Source organism: Chlorocebus sabaeus, chromosome 25 (assembly GCF_047675955.1).
Source record: "Chlorocebus sabaeus isolate Y175 chromosome 25, mChlSab1.0.hap1, whole genome shotgun sequence".
Classification (NCBI taxonomy): domain Eukaryota; kingdom Metazoa; phylum Chordata; class Mammalia; order Primates; family Cercopithecidae; genus Chlorocebus; species Chlorocebus sabaeus.
The window spans coordinates 83618614-83642631 of record NC_132928.1 but is presented as its reverse complement, the minus strand read 5'-3'; the positions used below and the strand labels follow the sequence as shown (position 1 = coordinate 83642631).

At 51.4% G+C, this 24018-nt stretch overlaps 1 protein-coding gene across 2 annotated transcripts in view; it reads right to left on the bottom strand.

The window, feature by feature from the left end:
- The window catches only part of KIF26B (kinesin family member 26B), a 569059-nt gene that overhangs the window by 5761 nt on the left and 539280 nt on the right, over positions 1 to 24018 (bottom strand). For both annotated transcript variants that reach the window (XM_007990011.3, XM_007990012.3), the window contains 2 exons: positions 12446 to 12608; positions 8027 to 11435 (listed from right to left, as the gene is read on the bottom strand). In XM_007990011.3, the coding sequence (XP_007988202.3) occupies positions 8027 to 11435; positions 12446 to 12608 (3572 nt within the window). The remainder of the gene's footprint in view (positions 1 to 8026; positions 11436 to 12445; positions 12609 to 24018) is intronic.

Here is a 24018-nt window from a genome sequence, read left to right as displayed (position 1 = left end):
CACTACTGTGTTAATTTTCTCTATGAAGTGAACTCACGGATCTGAGCTCCTTTTGCTTCATATTAAATCTCACTTTTTTTGACAGGGAGTCTCACTTTGTCGCCCAGGCTGGAGTGCAGTGGCATGATCTCAGCTCACTGCAACCTCCACCTGTTGGGTTCAATCAATTCTCCTGCCTCCGCCTCCCGAGTAGCTGGGACTACAGGCAGGCACTACCACGCCCGACTAATTTTTTGTGTTTTTAGTAGAGACAGGGTTTCACTGTGTTGGCCAAGATGGTCTCGAACTCCTGGTCTCAAGTGATCTGCTTGTCTCAGCCTCCCAAGGTGTTGGTATTACAGGCGTGAGCCACCGCACCCAGCCAAAACCTCACTTTTTAGAGCCCAGATTTTATCTTATGTTTACATATACACAATCGCGTTTAGTTTCCAACAAAGTGCAGGCCCCAAGTAACGAAACTAAGCAACATCGACCACTGGAATAAAGCAACTGTCTGTCTCCTTAGTGTCTGAGACACTTACCCTGGGAAGTGACCAGATCAGAGTTTTGGGTTTTTTATTTTAAATCAGTCTGATCAAGCTAGCTGACTGTTGGCAAACTGTTTAGCTTTTCTGTGCCTCAACTCTAGCTTCTGTCCCATGGAAGGAACCTGTGAAACGGCTGGTGGGTAACAAATTAACCCCAAACCCAGTGGCGAAAACAGCAAACATTTATCTCACATATTCCTGTGGGTAGGAATCTGGGAGTAGTTTTTGCCAGGTGGTTCTCAGGTTCTCAGGGCCTCTCAGGAGTCAGCTGGGGCTGCACTCATCTGAAGGCTTGACTGAGGCTGCAGCTTCTGTTTCTAAGCTTGCTCATGTCATCATGGCAGGAGGCTTTAGTTCACTGCCACGCAGGCTTTTCCTGCACGGGACTGTTTGTGACATGGCAGCTGGCTTCCCCCAGAGGGAATGACCCAAGAGAGCACGAGGGGCACCCAGCACCGAAGCGGCAGCGTCTTGTATAACCTGCTTATGAAAGTGACATACCGTCACGCTGCCATATCCCACTCGACACAGAGACCAACTCTGGGAAATACAGGAGGGTGTGAAGGCAGAGACCATGGGGGCCATCTTGGAGCCTGGCTACCACGGATGGGACGTGATCAGATGGGAAAATGTCTGGGACGAGGGCCACCCTCCATCTCCTGCCAATTCCCATGCCAGGGCACTGTGTGAGATGGGAGTAGAGAAAGTAAAAACACCGGGAGAGTGACATTTCCCTGGGCTACAACAGCTTCCTAGAAATATCCTGGCAGGTATCTAATTCCCAATGCCTCCTTTCCATGCCATCCAGCAACCTGGAACTTCCTCACCACATTGATCCCTCCCAAGGTGTCCCAAGGTGGGAAGTGAGTGCCCACTGTCAGGTTAGGTGTGGTTTGGGGGCTAGGAATACCTTCTTCCTGCACACAAATGAACAAGTGTCTCGGATTTTTGTAAACTTCTGAATTTAGGTACCAGAACAGCAGCCCCGTGAATGGATTGATACTCCGTTCCTGCACCTCCAGCTGAGGTTCCCTCTCCCCGCGCCTGTCTCCCTCCAGAGGTGCATGTGAGCCTCACTTAGGTGATGATGAGGGTAAGCCAAGCACTGGGGCAGGGGTAATGTGGTCAGGCTGAGGAAATGGAGGGAAGTGCCCTGAAGGCAGTTCAGGGGCAGAGTGGTGCCCTCACGTTACTGGAAAGGGCACAGGAAGCGATGGTACTGATATGCCATCCCTGGGCAAAGACTGACCCGAGGACCTTGGTCTGGGGCCCCATATAAATAAGTGTTCTTAGATTTTCTGCATGCTCCAGCATCTCCACCTTTCAAGCAGATGCCCAGCTTTCTGCCAAGCCGAGTCTCTGCCAGGGATCCCCTCCTTCCAGGCTGTGAGTGGGGTCAGGTCACCATCAGCTCTAAGAAAGGTGTAGGGGGAGCCCCACCCTGGCGAGAGTCGTGCGGTGCCCCACGGGATGCCGCCTGTCTGAGCGGGGAGCACACGCCCAGGGCCAGCCTCCTGCTGATGCCAGTGGGCTGGGCTCCCTCCTGCTTCTCGACCCCTCCCTGCTCATCAGCCTGGCATTCGGTCCAGGCATGTACAAGTGCAGCATGTTCAAAGCACTTAGGCTGATACCTGCCAACATAGATTTACCGCCTGAAATGGTCCAGATTTGACCTGAGAAAGTCAACACTGATACTTCTAGGAAACTTCCAACCAGGACCTCTCCCACTAGCAGAGGCTGAGCCCACCTCTCGCCCCTCCCGTTCCAGGCCTGGCTGACAGCTGCGTGCAGTAAGAGGGGTCGCGGACCCATCCCAGTCCATCTTCCTGGATCACCTGCAGCGCTGACAGCCCACGTGAGAAGCTGACATTGGGTCTTCTACTCTCAACATCCCCGAGTCCAGACAGAAGTCCCCACACGAGTCTGCAGATGCTGCTGCTGAGGTTAAGTGTCGGGAAGCATGAGCGTTCTGAGTGCTGAGGCCTCTCAGCTCTCCCTGGGGAATATGCTTCTGCCCCCAAGAGCCCTCCAGCATAGCTTTCTGCTCCATCACCCACTGTCTGCATTCTGACTCAAAGTGTGGGCACTAGGAAGACCATGAGTCAAAAAAGCACGAAGCACTAATATTGAAAGGAACTGTAGATATCAGAGCAGAGAGAAAGAGAACATGAATCAATACATGTGATTTTATTGACCAGCAAGGAGCCAGCTCCATGATGAAGAATGATGCTAGCTGTATGGCCTGCTGTCATGTTGTAGCTGAAAAGGCAAATGGCTTGCGTGCCAGGGATGAGAAAGAGGCAGGTTCCCCAGCGCCACAAACTCTCCTTGACGCCGGGCGCGGGCTTCCTCCCACGTTCTCAGATTCTGAACCGTGCACCCAGGACCGCAGTGCCATCTCACAGCATCACTGCCGCCTACTCTCCTTGGGGTTCTCATCTGAAGAGCTTCCTTGGTGTCTCAGAGAATCAATGACTTTCCTCCTTTTTCCCCAACTGTGTATTCAAAAAGGCTCTCATTCTGAACCTACTCTCAACTGGCTCTAGGCTGGTTCTCTTGGAAACATTCTGGAAATCTGAACTCTGACAGCAAGCGGCTTGCCTTCCTCTGATTTTCATTACGCCGGTGACCACTGTGCTGCTAGAATTTATTAAAACCAGGATGTGCCTGAGAACCAAATGAACAGGAGAGGTTGGCAGAGCAAACCACCGTGCCCTCGGGCCTTGGTGAGGAGCAATTAGTCACAAGTTTTTGTGCAGCACTCTGGGAACTGAACCTGGTAGCTCAATGCACTACAGGGGCAAGTCACAACTCACAAGACAGTCCCATCAGTCAGTAATGTTGACTCAGCACCAACAGAAAGGCACAGTGTCTGATGCTTAGAATGACAAATAAAGTAGCAGATTAGACTCAGCACTTAAAGCACCACCAGCAGAACAAGATACGAGAAATACACAGAAAACAAATATGAGCAATTTTTTAGGACTATACTGCCAACCAAGCCACCAGCCCATCAATGATTCAATCAATAATATCCAACGGTAACCGACACCAGCCCAGTGCTGGGCACCTCGCAGGCTGGGTCAAGTGTGGAACAGGCTTTGCTCATGTCCAGGCAGGTCAAGGCCTGGGGCATTCCAGAGCACCATGCCTCCCTGTGGAGCTTCTCTTCAGGCAGACCCTCCCTCCCTGCAGGGCTTTTCTGGTGCCAAGCCTCCCTGTGGTGGGAATGAATTCAATTCAGGCCAAGGCGCTCATCTACCGGTCAGACTTCCCCATCCAGTCCAAGAAAAGGAAAGCAAGGGAAAGAGTCCGAGAAAGTAACACACCAGGATGAGGGGGAAATGTCAGGGACTGGGGGAAGGAAAGAGAATTGACATAACATATAATGGATGATGGGGACGGGGCAGTGCGAGGATTGGGGGCTTAGGGTAGGGGCTCGGCTGGTGCAATTATGGCATCAACTGTGTATCACGGATTGACACCCTCAGCTGCTGCCATGCGCACTGGCCAGGACAGACATTCCCTCCCCACCTGGGCTCATTCTTGGCTCTGGGCTATACACAATTTCATGGTGCTGACCATAGAGGGGCTGGCAAGGAACTGTGGATGGAGCAATGAAAATCCATCAATCAAAGCAACATCATTTCTCTCACCTTATCACTTCGTTGGTCAAGAGCCTGCAATGACTCCCCACTGCCACCTACAATAATATATTGTATCTTCTTATAGAACTATGTAGAATATAACGTGTACTGTTCTTGTAGTTCCCAGATGTTCCAGGTGTGACTCCATCTGGGCTTATGTTTCCCAGTGTCTTGCTCTACTTGTTGGGACTATCCCCTGCTTGAGTTATTCTCACTGTGTTGCCCACAGGCCAGGCTCTTGCTGCTGGGAGCTTGTGGTCCCATTCCTGCCTCAGCCTCAATGCCCTGCACCCTCTCTGCCTGTCCCAATGTAAGCACCTTCCCGGACCAAGCTCAATCCCGACGTTTCTCTGCAGCCTCTGCCTTTTGCAGGATCCTGCTTTGTCTAAATGCTCTCTCCACTTGGGTCTTCACTACCCCTCTTAGCATCTGGCAGTGCACTCAGTTCACTGTTCTCTATTCCACGCTTTTCACCCTTTCTCTCCAATTAGATGACAAACTTCTTACGGTGGCCTTGTCCCCTGTGCCAGCTGCCTCCACCTCCACCCACACACCAGAAACTTCCATATCACCAAGCTCTAAGAGCACAGACACCTGGTCAACGTTTAACAACTGAAAATCAATCCCACCGACTACAGATTGCTCTAAGGAAAAGACATCACATGACCATCAATATTACTTCACTTATCTGCATAGTCTCTTATGATGTGGGCAGCTCAGAGACCATGGTATTGTCTACCAATCCTCTCGTTTGGCTTGCATATGAGGAAACTGAAGCTCAAAGAGGACAGTGATTCCCCAAAGGTCACGCAGCTCAAGATCCTAAGTCTCCTGCTTTCTAACTGAATTCACTGCACCCTGCTGTGGCCGATGGAACAAGCCCAATCCCGTGCACACGCAGCAACAGGGACCTCCAAGAATGAGAAGACAAAAACGAACCATTGTGATGTTTGGTCGTTCCTGCTGTTACACATCCCACGAAGGAATCAGAGAGGTCCAGGTTATCCTCCCCATCATTCCAGTTCATTGTTACTAAGGAAATAAGCCGTCTCAGACAAAAGATGTCCCCTCTCTGGTTCCAAACGCCTCTCATAATTGTAAACTCCAGCCATCTAGCTAGGAATCTCCTCGGAGGAGTTTTATAGCTTCTCTTAAAGAAGTTGCTCTTGATTTATGCTGATCATGTCTGACAGCCACCGTTTCTCTTAATAATAATCATAAATAAGCAAGACAAGGTCACCTAACCTGAAACGAGCACGTCTCCACTGCCACATCCATCATGGAGCCCGGATCTACAGCAGCTCATGACAAAGGTCTTCTCTTGGCACTCCACGTGAAATCCATTTCTAGCACCTGCCCTGGCATTTTAATTTTACGCCGTTGTCCTCCAATAGCCTTACCTAACCAGAGACTCCTAGAGAACAGCATTTACGAAAGCACTTAGCCCAGAGCAAGGGCGTATGCGGAGCCTGCTGCCTGCTCGTCAAGCAGTTATTTTTCTTCCTCTTTACTCCAGTGTAGCCACCAAACCAAAAAATAAAAGTCTTGAGGAAAAAAAAACAAACCTGTGAAAGCCACGGAAATAATGAAATGGACTGGTAGACGCAAGACACTAAATTTGAGTGCATGAAAGCACCGTGGGACACTGAAACATACGTGGCCATGTGGCCACACAGTCGTCTGGACTTTGAAGACCGAGCCTGCGTGGATTAGAATAACAAGTGTTCATTAACCAGGTACTGGGAAAGCCGGCAGCTGCTTTCCTGCTTGTTATTTTTACTACTATCAATACGTTTCAAGCCCTTGGCCCTGGCCATAAGACACAGCAGCCGCTATGTTACATGGAATGCTCTGCCTTTTCGGCTTGTCTTAAATGGGGTTCTGCTCCAAGCGCTGTCTCTGCGATGGAGGGGTGAAGCGAAGCAGAGTCAAAGAGCATCAAAGACTGAAGCATACCCCACCTGGCAAATAACAGACGTCAAGGTACTGACAGCCACAATGATTCCCTACCATGCTTAGAGCCTAACATCCCATGGCCAAGCTCTCTCATCTGTGATGAGGTGAGCAGATGGGGCTGTTCATGTCATAAAACTACATCTGCATACCTACATGGTCCCTTAAGGTGGATTTCTTTGATTCTAGGAAGATGAATGGTTTATAATGTTCACTGACCACAGCCCTTACGTTTGGGTTGGAACATTCCAGAGTCTGTGCTCGCCTGTGATGGGAGAACAGGAAGAAGCCACCCCATGACTGGGAGAACAAGCCTGTGGGGCAGTTGCTGGAGCAGTAGGAAAGGGGAGACCCTACATCTGTCACTCACCCCATCTTTTACTTCCAAAGATGCTGCGGGCACTGACCCCTGCAGGGACCTGGCTTCTGAGAGCGTGTGAAGAGCCTAGTGTTGCACAGAAGGGCAGTGAGAGGGCAGAGGGCAGGCCAGGAGGGCAGGAACCTGGGCTGCCCTGGCTTCAGCCAAGGCATAGAATTGCATGTGGGGCTCTGTGTAAGTTTCATTTCATTTTTTTAAGCCCTTAGACTAAAGAATGAGCAGGGGTGATTTCTTTGGAAGCCACTTAAGAGCAGAGATGATTCCAGGCAAAATTTTCAAGTAGCTTCAGTTGTTCTTGGTACCTTTTGCCTCTGTCTTTTTCTCTCCTTACCATCCTTTCATTTCACCTACCCCAAGACCTCCAGGGCCACCAGCTGTGACCTGGGTCCTCTTCTCCTTGCCCATCATAACTGACTGTCACGTGCCACCAAAACTTTCATTAACAAGTCAGTGGGCTTTCTATATTAGTTCTTCTGGAGTATGTGCCTTTTGATAGGAGATTCTTAAAAATGGCAAAGACTCCCTGGGTGTAGTGGCTCACGCCTGTAATCCCAGGCGTGATTGGGAGGCTGAGATGGGTGAATCACTTGAGGTCAAGAGTTTGAGACCAGCCTGGCCAACATGGTGAAACCTTGTCTCTACTAAAGATAGAAAAAGTAGCCAGACATGGTGGCGCATGCCTGTCATCCCAGCTACTCAGGAGGCTGAAGCAGGAGAATCGCTTGAACATGGGAAGCAGAGGTTGCAGTGAGGCAAGATCACACCATGTCACTCCAGCCTGGGCGACAGAGTGAGTCTCTCTCTCTCTCTCTCTCAAAAAAAAAAAAAAAAAAAAAAAAGAAATGGCAAAGACTGTGTCCAAAATCATGCATTTCAGGCTCCATGGTATGTGCGGTGGGGGGGTGGGGGGGGGGCACGGCAGCCCCTGTGGCAGGTGTGCAAACGTGACTGTCCACAAGTATGTTTGGGGTGGAGGAAGGGCCTCGACCACTGCACTTTCAAAGGGACAAACTATGCTTTATCCACATCCCTGAGAGAGGCTGCCAGAGTCTTGGAGGCCACCAACCTCACACAAGGGGCTTCTGAAGCCACTAGGTCATGAGGGTGGGTACCCTCACCTTATCCCTCAACAGGCGCTGAACAGTTCACAGGATCCTTGGTTGTGGAGCAGAGGGGCACAGGGTGAGGGAACGGAAGGCAGAAGAGCCAGGCTTCCCCCACAGCGAGCAGGCGTGGGTCACGCTGCCATGGGCATCAGGGCCCCCGCCTTTCCACCCTGCTGAGCACCGAGGGATTCGCGGTCCTAAGGCTGATGACGGCACTCAGTAGGGCCGTTTCTCACAGAGGAACCCTCCGCGGTGATGTCCTGGTGGAGCCCTGCAGGGTGCCGGGCCGTGGGGAAGGAGGGGCCAGGCCTGGACGCCCTCTCCCCACGGGCACGGGACAGCCTGGCAGTGGGGTTCGGGCAGCTCGCCCACCCGCCTCCTTCCTCCCCCGCGTCCCTGCGCCCAGCCGCCTACCTGCATTGGAACGTTTCTTCGGAGCCTTGAGGCTCCGGCACCTGCCGCCCACGGAGCTGCTGTTCTCGCTCGTGGAGTCCTGCGCGGAGGACGCGCTGCCGGTGGCCTCGCTGTCCCGCATCATGCTCTCGTAGCCGCTGCTGCCGCCGCTGTGGTAGAACAGGGCCGTCTTCCCCATGGCCGGCGGGAGCTCCCCGCTCAGCACGCTGCTGTTGTCGCTGCCGTGGCCGCTGCTGCAGCGGTGGGGCCTCCGCGGGGGCGTGATCTTGCTGTAGGGCGACGGGAGCAGGTGCGCGGCCGCGGGCTTGTCCTCAGCCAGGGCCCCCCCGCGCTCCTCGGCCTCGGGCCCGGCCCCGGCCCGCAGCTGCAAGCCCCGGGCGCCCGCGCTACCCTGCAGCAGCTCCGAGATGCGCCCATTGACGGCCCGCAGAGGAAGCTTGGAGGCCAGGCCTGAGCTCCGGTTCCTGCTGAGGGACTGCGTGGACCAGGACATGTGCTTCCCGCCGGGGGGCAAGCTGGAGCTCTGGCCCACCGCCTGCGGCAGGGACTTGGTGGAGAAGCTGAGGGTTTTGGTGGTGGAGGTGGACAGGCTGCGCGCCTTGGGGCTGGTCAGGAGGAGCTTGCTCACGGCGGAGATCTTGGACTGGCTGGCCTTGGGGGAGGCCCCAGAGCTGGGGGGCGAGGTCCCGGCGCTGCGGCCCAGGCTCCTGCCCGCGCGGGGCATGGTGCTGTCCTTGCCTGCGTGCAGCCGGGAGCTCACGGAGGACAGGCTCTCGGCCCGCTCCAGGGAGAGGCATTCGTAGTGGCTGACCGTCGCCCTGCCCAGGGAGTTGGTTCTGCTGGCCAGCTGCTCCAGCTTGGCACTGAAGAGCTTGCTGCTGCTGCTGCTGGCGTCCTTCGTCTTGCCGCTAGGCTCATCTGGGAGGCCCGCCAGGAAGGCGGCTGGTTGGTTCAGGGAGCTGCTGGTGCCGCTGCTGCTGGCACTGTGCTGAGGGCTGGCCCGGTTCTTCTGGTCCAGGCTGGACTTTCGGACAGGGGGCAAAGGGGGAGTCCCTTTGGGCCGAGCCAGGACACAGTGCTTGGGGGAAGCCACCTTCCTCTCCAGGGTAGCCTTGGAGGGCTGGGCGCCCCAGGCTGCACCCGCCCCGTTGGTCTCAGCAGCGCAGTAGTAGAAGAGGCTGTCCGGCTCCTCCTGCCGGCTGGCCTTCTGAAACGCCCTGGGAAGGCTGCTGGACTTGACGCTTTTGTTGGGATGCATGGGGCTCTGGGTGGCCAAACCAGGCAGAGCCATCTCACACCCGTCCACGACCCTCCTGAAGTTGTCAGTGACGGGGGAGGCCGACACCTCCCCGCTGCTGCTGCTGAGCCTGTCGCCGGGGCTGGGCTTTCTGTCCTGCTCCTGCTCAGCTCTGGTCTCCGCGTTCGAGGGGCCCGTGGCAGTTTCACACCTAATCCCTTCTTCGCTGGGATGAGCATTCTCTTCTTTTACTTCCTCTTCTCGTTTCAGCCAGGGGTCTTCAAATGTCATCTCTTTCTTGCTACTGTTTTCCTTACTCTCCTGGGACTGGGCTAATGTGGGGCCTGCTTTGGGGGTGGCAGTGGGGGCCTCGGGCTCTTGGACGTTCCGGGGACTCACGGCAATGCAGGGGTAAACCGTGATGTTGGTCTTCATGGGGATGTACCCCTCGCAGCTGCTCAGATTCGCCGTGTTGGAGATGGTGACCATGGCCTTGCCCAGGGTGGATATTTTGCAGCCTTTGATGAGGGTTGCTTTGTTGAAAGAGTCATCTCCCATCTCAGACGGGATGAGCAAGTTGTCGGGGCTGGCCTTGGGCCTCTCTCTGCACACCACAGCGGTGTTCTGGATGCTGCTGACGAACTCCGAGGACGCGGGTTCTGCCATTGCCTCCCCGTGCCCAAAACACGTCTGGGCTATGAAACTGTGGCACGACTGCTCCCCCTCACTGCCCGCACTCATCTCGCTCAGCCAGGAGCTGATGGAAGAGCGTCTGCTCCCTGCCTCCTGGGCCTTCTCATCCAGGCTCATCTTTGGGAGGGGCAAGAACTGTGTGATGCTGACCTCGGAGACGGGGGCCATGCCAGAGTAGCACTCCAGGTCCTCGCTGATGCTGCTGATGATGCTGACGGGCCGCGAGCCCGAGGCCAGGGCCTGCACAGAGCAGTCGCTGTTGAAGCTGATGATGCTGGCGGGGCGGCCGCTGTCCAGGACCCCGCTGATGGTCAGCTCCTCCACCAGCGTGAACACCAGCTCGTCCTCACCGTTCAGCTCCAGCGGCTGCTGCACCGTCACCATCGTGGTGCTCAGGATCTCCTTATTGGACTCTGGAGGAGTAGCTGCCTGCTGCTCATCATCGACAGGCGTTTCCGGGAACCCTTCGCTCCCAGCAGACATGGATTTTTTCAAAACCTGGGGGCTCATTCCAACCGGGGGCGTACGCACCTCGGGCTGCAGCAAGGACTCACTAGACGCCACGCCAGAATCCTTGCCCGAGGAAGGCAGCGGGGTGGGAGATGGTAGGACCCCCTTCTGGGTGTAGACTTTGCATCTCTGGGAAGGAGAGCCGGGTGGCTTGTACTCCGAGGTCTTGGACAGGCTGGCGATGCCCAGCCTGGGGGAGCCCATGGGCCTGGGCTTGCCTTCCGCGAAGCCGCAGGAGTTCAGGCTCTCCCGGCTGCTCTGGAGGCTGCGGCTCTGCACGAGCGGAGAGGCGCTCTGCTGGCTGCTGCTGCCTGGGACACTCCTGGGCGAGGCCGGGCTGGGGCTATGGGCGGGTGCTGCGGTGGGCACAGGTGAGTGACTCCTCTGCATCTTGGAGGCCGGGATTTCTGGGCCTTCTCTGTCGGTCCGCTCACCTTCGGACCCATTATCTTCCTTATCAGACTCAGAGAGTGGGCTTGCCCCAGCTGCTTGGCTTAACGGGGGGCCTCTGCTTGCCTGCTCTGGCCCACACTGAGCAGGCAGTTCTTCAAAAGAAAACCTGCTGGGCTCCTCGCTGCCGTCGATGCAGTCCAGCCTCTCCTGCAGCTCAGCGAACGTGTTGCACTTCAGGCAGTCCCTTTCTGACTTGCTGGCTGCAGGCTCTCCTCCCTCTGCAGGCCGGCTGTCGCCCCGGGTCTTCTGCAGGGCTGGCACAATAGGGACAAAGTCTGGGGGGCCCTCGTTGTCGGTGAGCTCCTTGTCAGAGAGGGCCGTGCCGTTGGGCCCGATGTAGATGACGGTGTCGCAGGACTGCTCGCTGCTGGAGGAGTAGTCGGGGTCGCTGGACAGGTGAGCGATGGGGAAGTCGGGGTCCACCGTGGCCCTGGTGTGGAAGGGTCTCAGCTGGGTGGGCCGGCGCATGCGGCCTTCTTCACAGGAGCTCTCCCCGCCGGAGGAGCTGGATGTGTACTGTGAGAGAGAGAGCAGTTAATGTGGCGACCCTGTCATGGCAGTTTCCCCGGGAGCCCAGCTGTGTGCGGCAGGTGGTGGAGGCCCCTGACTGGACGCGGGCCACTGACGGCCACCCTGGTTGACCTCCGACATGTGGGCCACTCAGGGGGTGCCATGCCAGTGTGCCCAGTCTCACATCACCGCTGCATTTGGGAAGGGGAAGCCCTGTGTGGCACGCTGGGGAAGCAGAAGCTGCTCAGGAAAGAAGGTGACCATCCAGGCCCCGCCTCACCAGCTAAGGGCTGCTGGGTCACCAGTGTTCGGCACCCTGTGCCATGGAACACTGGTTAGGAAGCACTATTTAAAGATAAAAAAGGTACAAAACGGAGAAGGAGAAAAACAGGCCCCCACATCAGCAGCTGCCCCTGCCACTGAGTGGCCGCGCTCACGACAGTTTCCTCAAATACTGGCCACCCTGCCACTGTCCTGGCTTGGCCTCCGCCTGAGAAAATGAGCCCAGTGATTTCTAGCAGACTCGGTATCATCCAGGAGCCACTGACTGCCAGGACAAAAGCAGCAGCCAGGGAACGACTCCTGGCCATGCAGCAGGGGAGGGGCCCTGAGAGCAGGGAGCTGAGAATACTCTGGCGCCAACCCCGTGAGGGACACAGCCTCCATCTACACAGGACCAAGGCAGTGCATGAGAAACACAATATTTTCCATCCCTCCAGTGTTTTTCCTCTTGAGGTAGCAATCCATTTATAATCTAAAAGCGGACCAAGTGCTTCTGGTCAGGGGTCCAGGCTGGGTGACCGGGGCCAGCACCAGGTGTGGGGAGGGGACATGACTTTGTATCAGCCCCAAGGTTTCCCTGCCCCAAAGTGGACCCCGAGCCACGTGCTGTCAGCTCCAAGTCGCATCTCCTGATGCTGAGGGATTGGCAACATTGATTTGGCTTTTTCTGACTCCGTTCCAGGGCGCGGCTCCAAAGACTCCCTCATCCACCACACCCCGCTGTGACTCCTTACCTTCGTCTTCTTTTTCTTCATCCTCAAGACTCGCGATGCAATCTGGATGGTGGACAGGGTCTCTGCGTAGCTCCCGGCCGCGGCCGAGATGTGTGCGATCATGGTGGTACGGCAGTTCATGTTCCCCAGAGACTCCCGCAGCAGCATGGCGAGCTTGCTCTCTCTGCCAAACAAAGTGAATTAGGCTGCATTAGCGGCCATGCTTCCCTGTGGTCCTCAGGGCAGGGCTTCAGGCCTGCACATGGACATTTTGTTGTGGGTGGTGGTCCCCCCCTTTTTAATGGCACACTAATTAGCATCGTTTTCCAGCATGGGGCTATTTGTAGTTGGCAAGCACTGAGCAAGTGCTTCTAACTCCAAGATGGAATTCATGCAAAGCACCTCCCTTGGCGCTTCTGTCCTGGCTGTGATGGGTGTTCCTGTGTGCGTGTGTCGATGACATTACACATAATGAGGCCTGGGAATAGAAACGAGAGGAGGGGATCTGGAGAAACAGCTCTGTGACTGGTGACTCGGCATGCTAACTGCACGTGTGGCCTTTCTCCAGGGTTCCCACACACAAACAATCCCACACAAAAAGGAGTCTCCCTACCAGGAGCCTGGATTGAAGATCTATGGGTTTTTAATACCTGCACAGTTCCTTTAGCCAGGAAGCTGCGGCCACTTTATTGGCATTGTCCCTTAACTCGCATATTTGCACCTAGGAGCAGTGAAGGAAAAGGCATTCCTATTCCTGAAGACCAGGGGAGAGATAGAGAGAGAGGCCCAGCCAGTCACTCAGTCCACAACAGAAAGCAGCACTTTCCTATGGAAAGGCTTCCTCTGGGGACTCTGCAGGTGCTTTGTGGGGCCACTGCCCTGAGTGGTGATAATGAGGCCCTGGGGTTTGCAGGGAGCGTTGCTAAGTCTTTGAACTGACCTGGAGAAATGGCTGTTTTTCTATTCCTATACTCGTCCCAACATTTTTCCTGCCTTGCCTTTAAAGGCCTCTGCTTATTTCATCATCAGCACTCGTTCTCTCAACTGCTGCCAAATGTCATTGCATCTCCGGCATGTTCCCTGATCCTGAAGGATGAGGAAGCCTGTTTCCCATGCCACGTGCTCATGTCTCTATGCTGTGTATGCGATGCCAGATGAGAGGAATTTGTCCCATGTCCATGTCTCATCATCCAGCCCCTGCAAAGCTCCCTGGAGAGGGACGATCCAGCTCAGCAGACACTGAGGGAGACTCAGGCCACTGTCAGCAGAGAGCAGACCATCTTACGCGACCTGCTTCTGGCCTCAGCGGGGGAAGACTGTGGGGTAAGAGCAATAGCTTTTCCTTCCCATCGGGGACCAATTAAGGTGTGAGTTTGGAGACGCTGGGCTCACTAAGTCTCAGTTCCAGAGCAATGTAAGAATATACCAGGGCTTCCCTTCCAGAAAAATGACCAGTGATGAAAGTGGTGAGGTACGGGGTATAGAGGAGGAGCAAGAGCTGTGAACGTTTAAATCCCTTCAAAATGTTGTCTGTCTAGCAGAAATTCATGGACAGCACACTCAACGCAGAAGCCAGACCCCATTCCTGGCATACATTTTTTGCAGAGACACTGCACCTGGATGCGTCTTGGGCTCTGTCTTCGATATGGGCACTGGAGGGTGAGTTCTGATCGGTTGGGTTGTGTTCATACAGTCAGGTCTTACATGAGTAGTGGAGGGTGAGTTCTGCTCGGCTGGGTTGTGATCATACACAGTCAGGTCTTACATGAGTAGTGGAGGGTGAGTTCTGCTCGGTTAGGTTGTGATCATACACAGTCAGGTCTTACATGAGTAGTGGAGAGTGAGTTCTGCTCGGTTAGGTTGTGATCATACACAGTCAGGTCTTACATGAGTAGTGGAGGGTGAGTTCTGCTCGGCTGGGTTGTGATCATACACAGTCAGGTCTTACATGAGTAGTGGAGGGTGAGTTCTGCTCGGTTGGGTTGTGTTCATACAGTCAGGTCTTACATGAGTAGTGGAGGACGAGTTCTGCTCGGTTGGGTTGTGTTCATACAGTCAGGTCTTACATGAGTAGTGGAGGACGAGTTCTGCTCGGTTGGGTTGTGTTCATACAGTCAGGTCTTACATGAGTAGTGGAGGGTGAGTTCTGCTCGGATGGGTTGTGTTCATACAGTCAGGTCTTACATGAGTAGTGGAGGGTGAGTTCTGCTCGGTTGGGTTGTGTTCATACAGTCAGGTCTTACATGAGTAGTGGAGGGTGAGTTCTGCTCGGCTGGGTTGTGATCATACAGTCAGGTCTTACATGAGTAGTGGAGGGTGAGTTCTGCTCGGTTGGGTTGTGTTCATACAGTCAGGTCTTACATGAGTAGTGGAGGGTGAGTTCTGCTCGGCTGGGTTGTGATCATACAGTCAGGTCTTACATGAGTAGTGGAGGACGAGTTCTGCTCGGTTAGGTTGTGATCATAGTCAGGTCTTACATGGGCACTGGAGGGTGAGTTCTGATCGGCTGGGTTGTGATCATACACAGTCAGGTCTTACATGAGTAGTGGAGGGCGAGTTCTGCTCGGCTGGGTTGTGATCATACAGTCAGGTCTTACATGAGTAGTGGAGGGTGAGTTCGGCTCCGATGGGTTGTGTTCATACAGAGTCACGTCTTGTTATTCATGGTAGCTGTGTTCTATAAAATATTTGTGAACACTGAATTTGTAAATACTGGGCCATTGTTTTTAGGGGAAATATAGTTTGGTGTAAAAGTAATTATGGTTTTTGTCATTTCAATTACTTTTTTTTTTTTTCTTTTTTTTCCTAAGACGGATTCTTGCTCTGTCACCCAGGCTGGAGTGCAACGGCATGATCTCGGCTCACTGCAACCTCCGCCTCCCAGGTTCAGGTGATTCTCCTGCCTCAGCCTCCGGAGTAGCTGGGACTACAGGTGTGTGCCACCATGCCCAGCTAATTTTTTGTATTTTTAGTAGAGACAGAGTTTCACCCATGTTGGCCAGGCTGGTGTCGAACTCCTGACCTCAGGTGATCTGCCCGCCTCGGCCGCCCAAAGTGCTGGGATTACAGGTATGAGCCACCGCGTCCGGCCCACTTCAATTACTTTTGCACCAACCTAATATATGGTTTAGGTTTCTGTGAACCTCTGATGATAAAAGTTTCTTCAATGGGTCAATACATAACCTTGTTAATAAGATGCTTTGTTTAATATGTTTCTTCAAAATAATGAATTATACTCAGTATTTCTGTAAAATAAAACACTAGCCAAGAAGGGTTTCATACTTTCCTGCCCTTTGGTAACATGATTAAATTTCTTTGGAGTCTAGCCTCACACCAATGCTATCTATTGCATTACACTTTCTCAACATCTGATAAATCCACACATTCAATCACTTTTTATCTCTTCCATCGCTTCCTCATGTACTATAGGTGTTACCTTAGCACTTTCCAGAGTGGTCCCACATACAGATGGGCCGAAGGCACATGCCCCTGTATCTCCACGTGACCCTGTGTAAGTCCCCAAGAAAACATACCAAAGACTGGCCGGGCGCGGTGGCTCACGCCTGTAATCTCAGCACTTTGGGAGGCCAAGGTGGGTGGATCACGAGGTCAGGAGATCGAGACCATCCTGGCTAACATAATGAAATCCCATCTCTACTAAAAATACAAAAAAATTACCCGGGCGTGGTGGCGGGCACCTACAGTTCCAGCTACTTGGGAGGCTGAGGCAGGAGAATGGAGTGAAACCGGGAAGTGGAGCTTGCAGTGAGCCAAGATTGTGCCATTGCACTCCAGCCTGGGTGACAGAGCAAGACTCTGTCTCAAAAAAAAAGGAAGGAAGGAAGGAAGGAAGGAAGGAAGGAAGGAAGGAAGGAAGGAAGGAAGGAAGGAGGGAGGGAGGGAGGGAGGGAGGGAGGGAGGGAGGGAGGGAAGGAAGGAAGGGAAGGAAGGGAAGGAAGGGAAGGAAAGGAAAGGAAGAAAAGGAAAGGAAGAAAGGAAAGGAAGGAAGGAAGGAAAGGAATGAAGGAAGGAAGGAAAGGAAAGGAAGGAAGGGAAGGGAAGGGAAGGAAGGAAGGGAAGGAAGAAAAGGAAGGAAGGAAAGGAAAGGAAGGAAGGAAAGGAAGGGAAGGGAAGGGAAGGAAGGAGGGAAGGGAAGGGAAGGAAGGAAGGAAGGAAAGGAAGGAAGGAAAGGAAGGAAGGAAAGAAGGAAAGGAAGGAAGGAAAGGAAGGAAAGAAAGAAAACATACCAAAGACCGGATAAAAGGATGTAATGTAGTGACATCAAGCTGGATGCCCTGTGTACTTCCTCTTCCTTTTTCTGGGCATGCATATTTTTGATTTGTTAACACGAGACCCCCATGAGCACTGTAGCTCCTGCCTGAAAGAAGCATATCTAACACATAGATTTTCTCCATAAGGCACATCACAGCCTTCTTGTGCTTAGGAACCCTAAATAGGACATCAGCACCATTCTTGGGGGCTGTTTACAGCAAAATCACCACCAGAGAGCACAAAAATATGAAAACCAGCACTAAGGAGACTGCAAAAAGGGCACGTGTGCACGGTATGAGAGCCGAACGTGAGGGCAGACCTTCGCGCGCTCCATCTCAGCGGGGAAGGCATGCATCTGGCGACTCAGTGTCTTCACCCCTCTGCCTCTGTTGGAGAATGACTGTGAAACCACTGTCTTGACTCTGGGGTTACAAGTACATTTCAGTGAGTAGGTGAATGTGCAAATACAGAATCTGCAAACGATGAGGACTGCCTGCATTCTGAAGTTCCCCGTCGTCTTATTAACCCACTGCAGGCAGCTGAAGGCACGTCCCCTGGGTCTCCGTGTGACATTCCCCAGGACGACAGACCAAAGACAGAACTGAGAGAGAACATGGTGATAGCAAACTGCCTGTCCTGTGTATTTCCGCGACCCCCCACGCGTGACTCGATCATATGGTAAAATGTTTACGGCGATTTTTTTAAAGTCTACATTGTGGAAAGAAGCAGCACGTGTATGTTGCTTAGCAACCGGCATTTTAGCTCTCCTTGTGGAAAGCGAAGTGGTGGAGCTGCTGGTGAGCCCTTCACGTGGGCCTCTGCGGACTCTAAAAGACATCCTTTGGGGAGTAAAACATGGTGTACAGAAAGCTGCAGCTTTCCCAACCCACGATGTCATTTAACATGGAACAAAGACAACCAAGTAAGGGAGGCCAGGGGAGGGAGGGGCAGGGTACTAAAGGCTGCAAACTGTAGGAGGAACTCGGAATCTTTGGGCGGAAAGAGAAAGGTTCAAAAGAGTTTCCAGGGCAATGGTCAGCACAGACTTAGCCCACTCTTTGCATCAAGTCTGAAAAGAAAAGAGGGAGAAGAGTTCAGGGCCGCTGGCCACTCGCACCCCAGAGCCAGGCGGGAGGGATGGAGGAAGGTGGTGCCTGGAGGGGGCCGGGTGGGGAGGCCCTGGCTATGGAGGACAGGTTGGGCAGGCACAGGAAGGGACTGGGGACACAGTGGAGCTGACAGGGGCCTGAGGAAGGACCGCGCTGCTCTTTGAAGTAGCTGTGTTTATGCATACATGTTTCACTTCCCGCCTACACTGACCACACTTGCCTTTGAAAATAACATTTATGCTGGGCACCATGGCTCACGCCTGTAATCCCCACACTTTGGGAAGCTGAGGCCTGCAGATCACCTGAGATTGGGAGTTTGAGACCAGCCTGGCCAACATGGTGAAAAACCCCATCTCTACCAAAAATGAGTATGGTGGCGGGCACCTGTAATCCCAGTTACTCAGGAGGCTGAGGCAGAATCACCTGAACCCAGGAGGCAGAGGTTGTAGTGAGCCGAGATTGTACCACGGCACTCCAGCGTGGGTGACAGAGCAAGACCTTGCGTCGAAAACAAAAAACAACAGACTTTTAGAAAAATGTCTTTTTAAAATCAGTTAACACTTTTATTAAACAAGAAAAGGGACAAGAACAACAAGATAAGGAACACATTTTAATAAATAATCATTTTGAAAGGCATGAAAGAGCATGAATCACTCTGGCACAGGGGCTGACCAACCAGGGCCCTTCAGGCCCAAGCCAGTACACTGCCTGCTTTTGTAAATAAAGTTTTATTCAAACACAGCCACAACTATTTGTTCACATAGTGTCTGTGGCTACTTTTGTGCTACAGTAAGAGTTGACTGGTTGTTAACAGAGCCTCTGTAGCCCACAAAGCCAAAAGTGTTTGCTGCCTAGTTCTTTGCATAAGCAGTTTGTTGACCCCTGCTCTAGAGTAACGATGAAACAGTGTCGTCCCAGACACTGAACCACCAAGCAGAGAATGCAGGTGTCTCTTGACTTCCTGATGACACAACAGTCCATTGCTTTGGGCAGCAGAAACGAAATAGGCACATGAACTGTAGGCACGCAGCCAGCCACACACACAGGCAGGCTCTTTTCTAGAAAAGGGAGAGAGTTTTGTCTTGCCTTTTTTTTTTTTTTTCTTTTTTGAGACGGAGTCTTGCTCTGTCACCCAGGCTGGAGTGCAGTGGTGCCATCTCAGCTCACTGCAATCTCCGCCTCCTGGGTTCAAGCGATTCCCCTGCCTCAGCCTCCCGAGTAGCTGCGACTACAGGCATGCGCCACCACTCCCAACAATTTTTGGTATTTTTTAGTAGAGATGGGATTTCACCATGTTGGCCAGGATGGTCTCAATCTCTGACCTCGTGATCTGCCCCGCCTCGGCCTCCCAAAGTGCTAGGATTATAGGCGTGAGCCACTGCGCCAGGCCTGTCTTGCTTTTTTTTTTTTTTTTTTTTTTTTTTTTTTACAATACCTTGGTTGAATTTAAGGATGGAAACTACACACACACACAGAATTCTTACATGCATGAGATAGCCAAGATTACAACTAATATTTAAATACCAAGAGAACACTGACTGGTACCACTCACACTCTTAAGGCCAGCACACTGAACTACATCGATTCCAGTAACCATCCCACGCTCTATCCACTTCACCTGCAATGTGCCAGAATGCATCAGAGAGCGATGGAGATGCTGGATGAGGGTCACCAGGTATCAAGCCAGCTCCAAGAGTTCTGATCTCCCAGCCCTAGGCCCCAAACCCCGAGCCCTGCATTGACCCTCTCACCACCAGGAGGCGCTGCAGAGTGAAGAGGAGAAGGAAGCAAGACCAGAGTGGGGATAGAACCACAGCTTTGAAATACATGCTGGTTATTCAAATATCCTCCTCACCAGTGACCCTGCCTCCTTCCTATGTACAGCCAACTATCTGTGAAGATCCTTTTCTTTTGTCCCCTGAAAGGTCACCAGTGACCCTTGGAGACCAGCCTGAGATGCCAGGGACCAGGGTCCCAAGATGCCACCATCCCTGGCCCAGTGCTCCTGGCCAAGGTAGGCAGCATCTCCGCAGTTCCTTATCCCTCATGGGAAAGGTCATTCTCAAGGGAACCCATCACCAGCTCTGCTGAGGGCAGTTCTGCCCCGATGGGTCTCCTAGGTCTCAAGCAAGCGTCTTCATTATCTCTGACAGTGCTGAGTTGCGCCAGACTGAAACAATACCTCCAAGGGGGAAAGTCACTTTATTTTTATTTTAATTGAGTTTACTTATTTCTAAGGGACTTGATGATCTGGCTGTCCATGCCTGCTTCCTGAACATTCCTACGTTTGAGGCAAGACTTTACACACCTCCCCTCTGGGGAAGCCATCTGCTCTGCAGAAGTGGCCTTGTCTTGGCAAAATTCTCTTCAAGGATGCTAATGCCTTAGGGCATGAATTCCTTGCTTTGGGGTACTAGAGAAGTACCAGAAGCTTGGTATGGGCTGAGCTATCCTGATGGCATTTTCAAAAGGAAAGGTACGTGAAGTTCAAGTACTTCCTGCTCAATTTCAGGTAGATGGTACGCTGTTTGTACGGCAAATGGCATAAGCAGGCCTGTCCTGCAGGATGCTGGGAAGATGGCTGCATTCACATTTGTGGGCTAGAGAAGCCAGATTCTCAAGTCTTCTGATGAAGGCGACTCTGGTTTGTATAATAAAGTATTGGCAAAAATAGCCGAGTGCAGCATGCATGCTAGAGGTTCTGCAAACATTGTCATTTGGCAGTGTGCCAAACGACCAGTTATCTCATCAAGGAGAGCTTAGAAGAGGACCCTGCAGAGAACCAACATTCTGGCTGAGGGACCAGCCTTTGTGATCCAACCAGCACGCCTCCTATTATGAGGTCATGTCGTGCTTATCCTAAGACTACTGGTTGGCAGAGGTCTTGAACCGTTAAGAGTACATGAGGTTAATCTAATTATTTGCTCATAGATCTCTTTTATGAGAGACACTATAGAACCCTGAGGTGTAAGTGGCATCATTTGAGATGCCTCTGAGGCAGGCTAATGCGTGGGAGAGACATGTTCTTCCCCACATCATCCTGGTCATTTGGAGCTGGCACCATGATGGCTCTGGAACGTTGGTGGCTGTGCCCAGTTGACAGGCAGGAGAGAAGTGATGGTTCCCCATGGGGCTGCTATTCTTGGTGAAGCAGCAGTTGTTTCCAGGAGGACACGTGTGATGAGCATTCATGAGAGCCCTCAGGGACATCAGAAAATACTGGATAGAAAGAGTTTGCACCAAGTGGAGGTTTTATGTTGCAAGTATGGGCTGGAGCCAAGAAGTCTCAGTTATGACTTTAATAGTTACCATTGTACACAGAGGAGGATGAAGTCTGGATGAAATTCAGGCCACATGAATCCACTGGATCCTAGATACCAGCATTCTACTTATCTGAATAAGATAAAATTCATGGCAATTCAACCTACTTCTTGAGGAAGACCAGCTGTAGACAGCAAACAGTCTCAATAGAACCTTTTAGGAGAAATATATGATGTAACTCAAATTTATAAATAACAGAAGGTTTCAAGTTAAAATCCTAACCAATCTGCTTTGATCTCATTGAACAAGACTCGCCTGCAATGACTGAAGTGAATATAAAACATGAGTTCACTTATATGTGTCCCATGAGAACTTTTATTACTCATTTATCATCCCTTCTTATCTAGAACAATGAGTATCATCTCTGTGATAGCCATGCAGAACTAGGAGAATCTGAATTACTCTGGATATTCTAATCTTAAGTTCTGCTCAGGAAATGCATATTCATGTCAAGGCCATGGCACTCAGGTATGATATCAGAAATTTTCAAGGTAACTCACATAATGACTTATGAAAGAAATAGTCCACTAATTCCAGAATACAATTCTGTCAAGACTGAAAACTCTGTTTAGGGCCACAGAGTATTAGAGTTGAAAGAATTTGGGAGATTATTGTATTTCCTAATAAAAAGCACTGCCATGGTAACAGGTGCTCTGCTTTCTGCTTGAATATTTTTAACTTGGGAGAACGTACCATCTCCCAGGACAGCCTGTGTAATATTCTGAATAGTCTTTATTATTAGAAAGCTCTTCCTTCTATTAAACTTAAATCTTCTTTTTAATAACTTCTAACCCATGGGCACTAGCTTTGTTCTCTAGGATTGTATGGAGTAAAAATAATCCCTGTTGCTCACACAGGCCCCTCACACTTGACAAGACAGTTATCATGTGCTTCTATCATGTTACCGAGACAAGGCCACTTCTGCATGGCCGTGCTCTTATTAAGAAATGCAGTAATCTCCCAAATTCTTTCAACTCTAATACTCTATGGTCCTACAAATGTTCTGTTGCTTAAGAACATTCTATGTTCCTTCCATTGCTCTTCAGTTATTTAGTTCACCATCCAAGCTTACACTAGCCCCTTTCCACCCTCACAATTTAGCACTTCTCAGGTCAGGCTTGGGTAGTAAAAAATTTGACCTTGCCTAAAGATAGATCTGGCCTTTTCCATGAGCTTCTGGGAGGTAAACTACATCACACTCATTGGGAGTGCCTTTGCTGAAGGTGAGGGTTGGCCACATAAGATCTTAGGGTGGGATGGGCCATACCTGAGAGTCTTATGGTCCAAGCTGGTTGCGAGAGAAAGATCAACCATGTGATTTAGGGCAGGGGCTCTGGGGTCACGCAGTACCAGTCAACCTGAAGACTGAGTTAGACCCCATGGGAAATCAATCCATCAATCATGCCAGTGTAATGGAACCACAATAACAACTCTGGACACAGGGCTCAGGTGAGGCTCCTAGGTGGGCAGTGCTCCACGCGTACACACAGATGCAGGCAAGGTAATGTAATGTGTCCTGAAGACAGTGGAAGCGTCCCTTTTGGAGCCTTCCTAGATTCTGCCCCATGTGTCTCTTCCTTTGGCTGATTTTAATCTGTATCCTTTCCAACATAATAAATTGTAGCCATGAGTATTTTCTGTGAATTCTGTGAGTCCCTCTAGTGAGTTACGAGCCCGAGGGTGGTTTTGGGAAACCCTCCAAACATGCAGTTTGGAAGTGACAGTGGTCGTGGGTGGCCTCTTTCTGCTAACTTGGTAGGTGGACCCTAATTGCTTGCAGTTGGTGTCAGCAGTCTTGGGCAGACTTGGCCGATTGGGGGCCGTGCTCTCAAAGTTTGAAGTTTGGCTGATTCTGAGGAGCTCTTCTCAATAAGAGCCTACGGACCTTGACTGAAAGAGCTGTGTTTTCATTTTGACTTTTCTTTGCAGTGACTCAGCCAATATGTACGACTGATGAGCTCTAGGTCAGAAAGGAGAAAATCCTATACTTATTTTTATTCAATTTAGCATAATCAGGAGCTAGGAATGTCATCACTTTGATGAAAACCCAAAACAACAACTTAGAAAGTAAATTAGTGGACCTTATAGACAAATAGAAAACAATAGATCCATAGATTTCCCCTGAATCAATAGACTGCCAAAACTTACATATTCTAATGAAGTTAAAGATGAAACGAAGATGTACCGAAAGGTTCGGTAACAAGACCCTGTGCACTTACTAGCATGCAGACTGTTCTTTAACAGATGCGTGCTTATTTGATCCACCTGCAGGATCAGATTAGGAATAATGATGTTTATATCATTACTGCAATTTAGAATGCAAATACAATTCTGACATGTTTCACACTGTCTGAAGTTTCACTTCCTTTTAAATTGTATTTGGCCCAAACCATTATCCTGAGTTATCAGTGCTTTGCAGTAGACATTTCCATAGACCTGTCATTTTTTACAGAGCCTTTGCAATGGTATGTGACCAGCTTTACTTGGGGAGGGATATGGAAACATCTCAGTTATGTTGCATTATAACCATTACACATCCGTTGAGTCAAGATGAGCTCATTGTACTATTTAGAAACTTTGATCTCCTTTGACTTTAAATCATCCTCAGGTTTAGGAGCATGTGTTAATCCCAATGCCAGAGATCTCTGCAGCAACGCAAAAGGGACTTAGGCACTGCTGGGTGAGAAAGATGGAGTCAAGAGTCATGTTGTCATAGTAACCCAGAGACTCTCCCTTGATTTTTTCTTATTCTTGTCCTTCCCTGGGGACTTTTCAATAATTCTCAGGAAGAAAGAAACTGCAGAGCCAAGTGGAATTCTTGATATAATGAAATCCTACCCTAGCCTGGTGGCTTCTCTCAGATCTCTCCTCCTGGCTCGCCGCTTCATCATC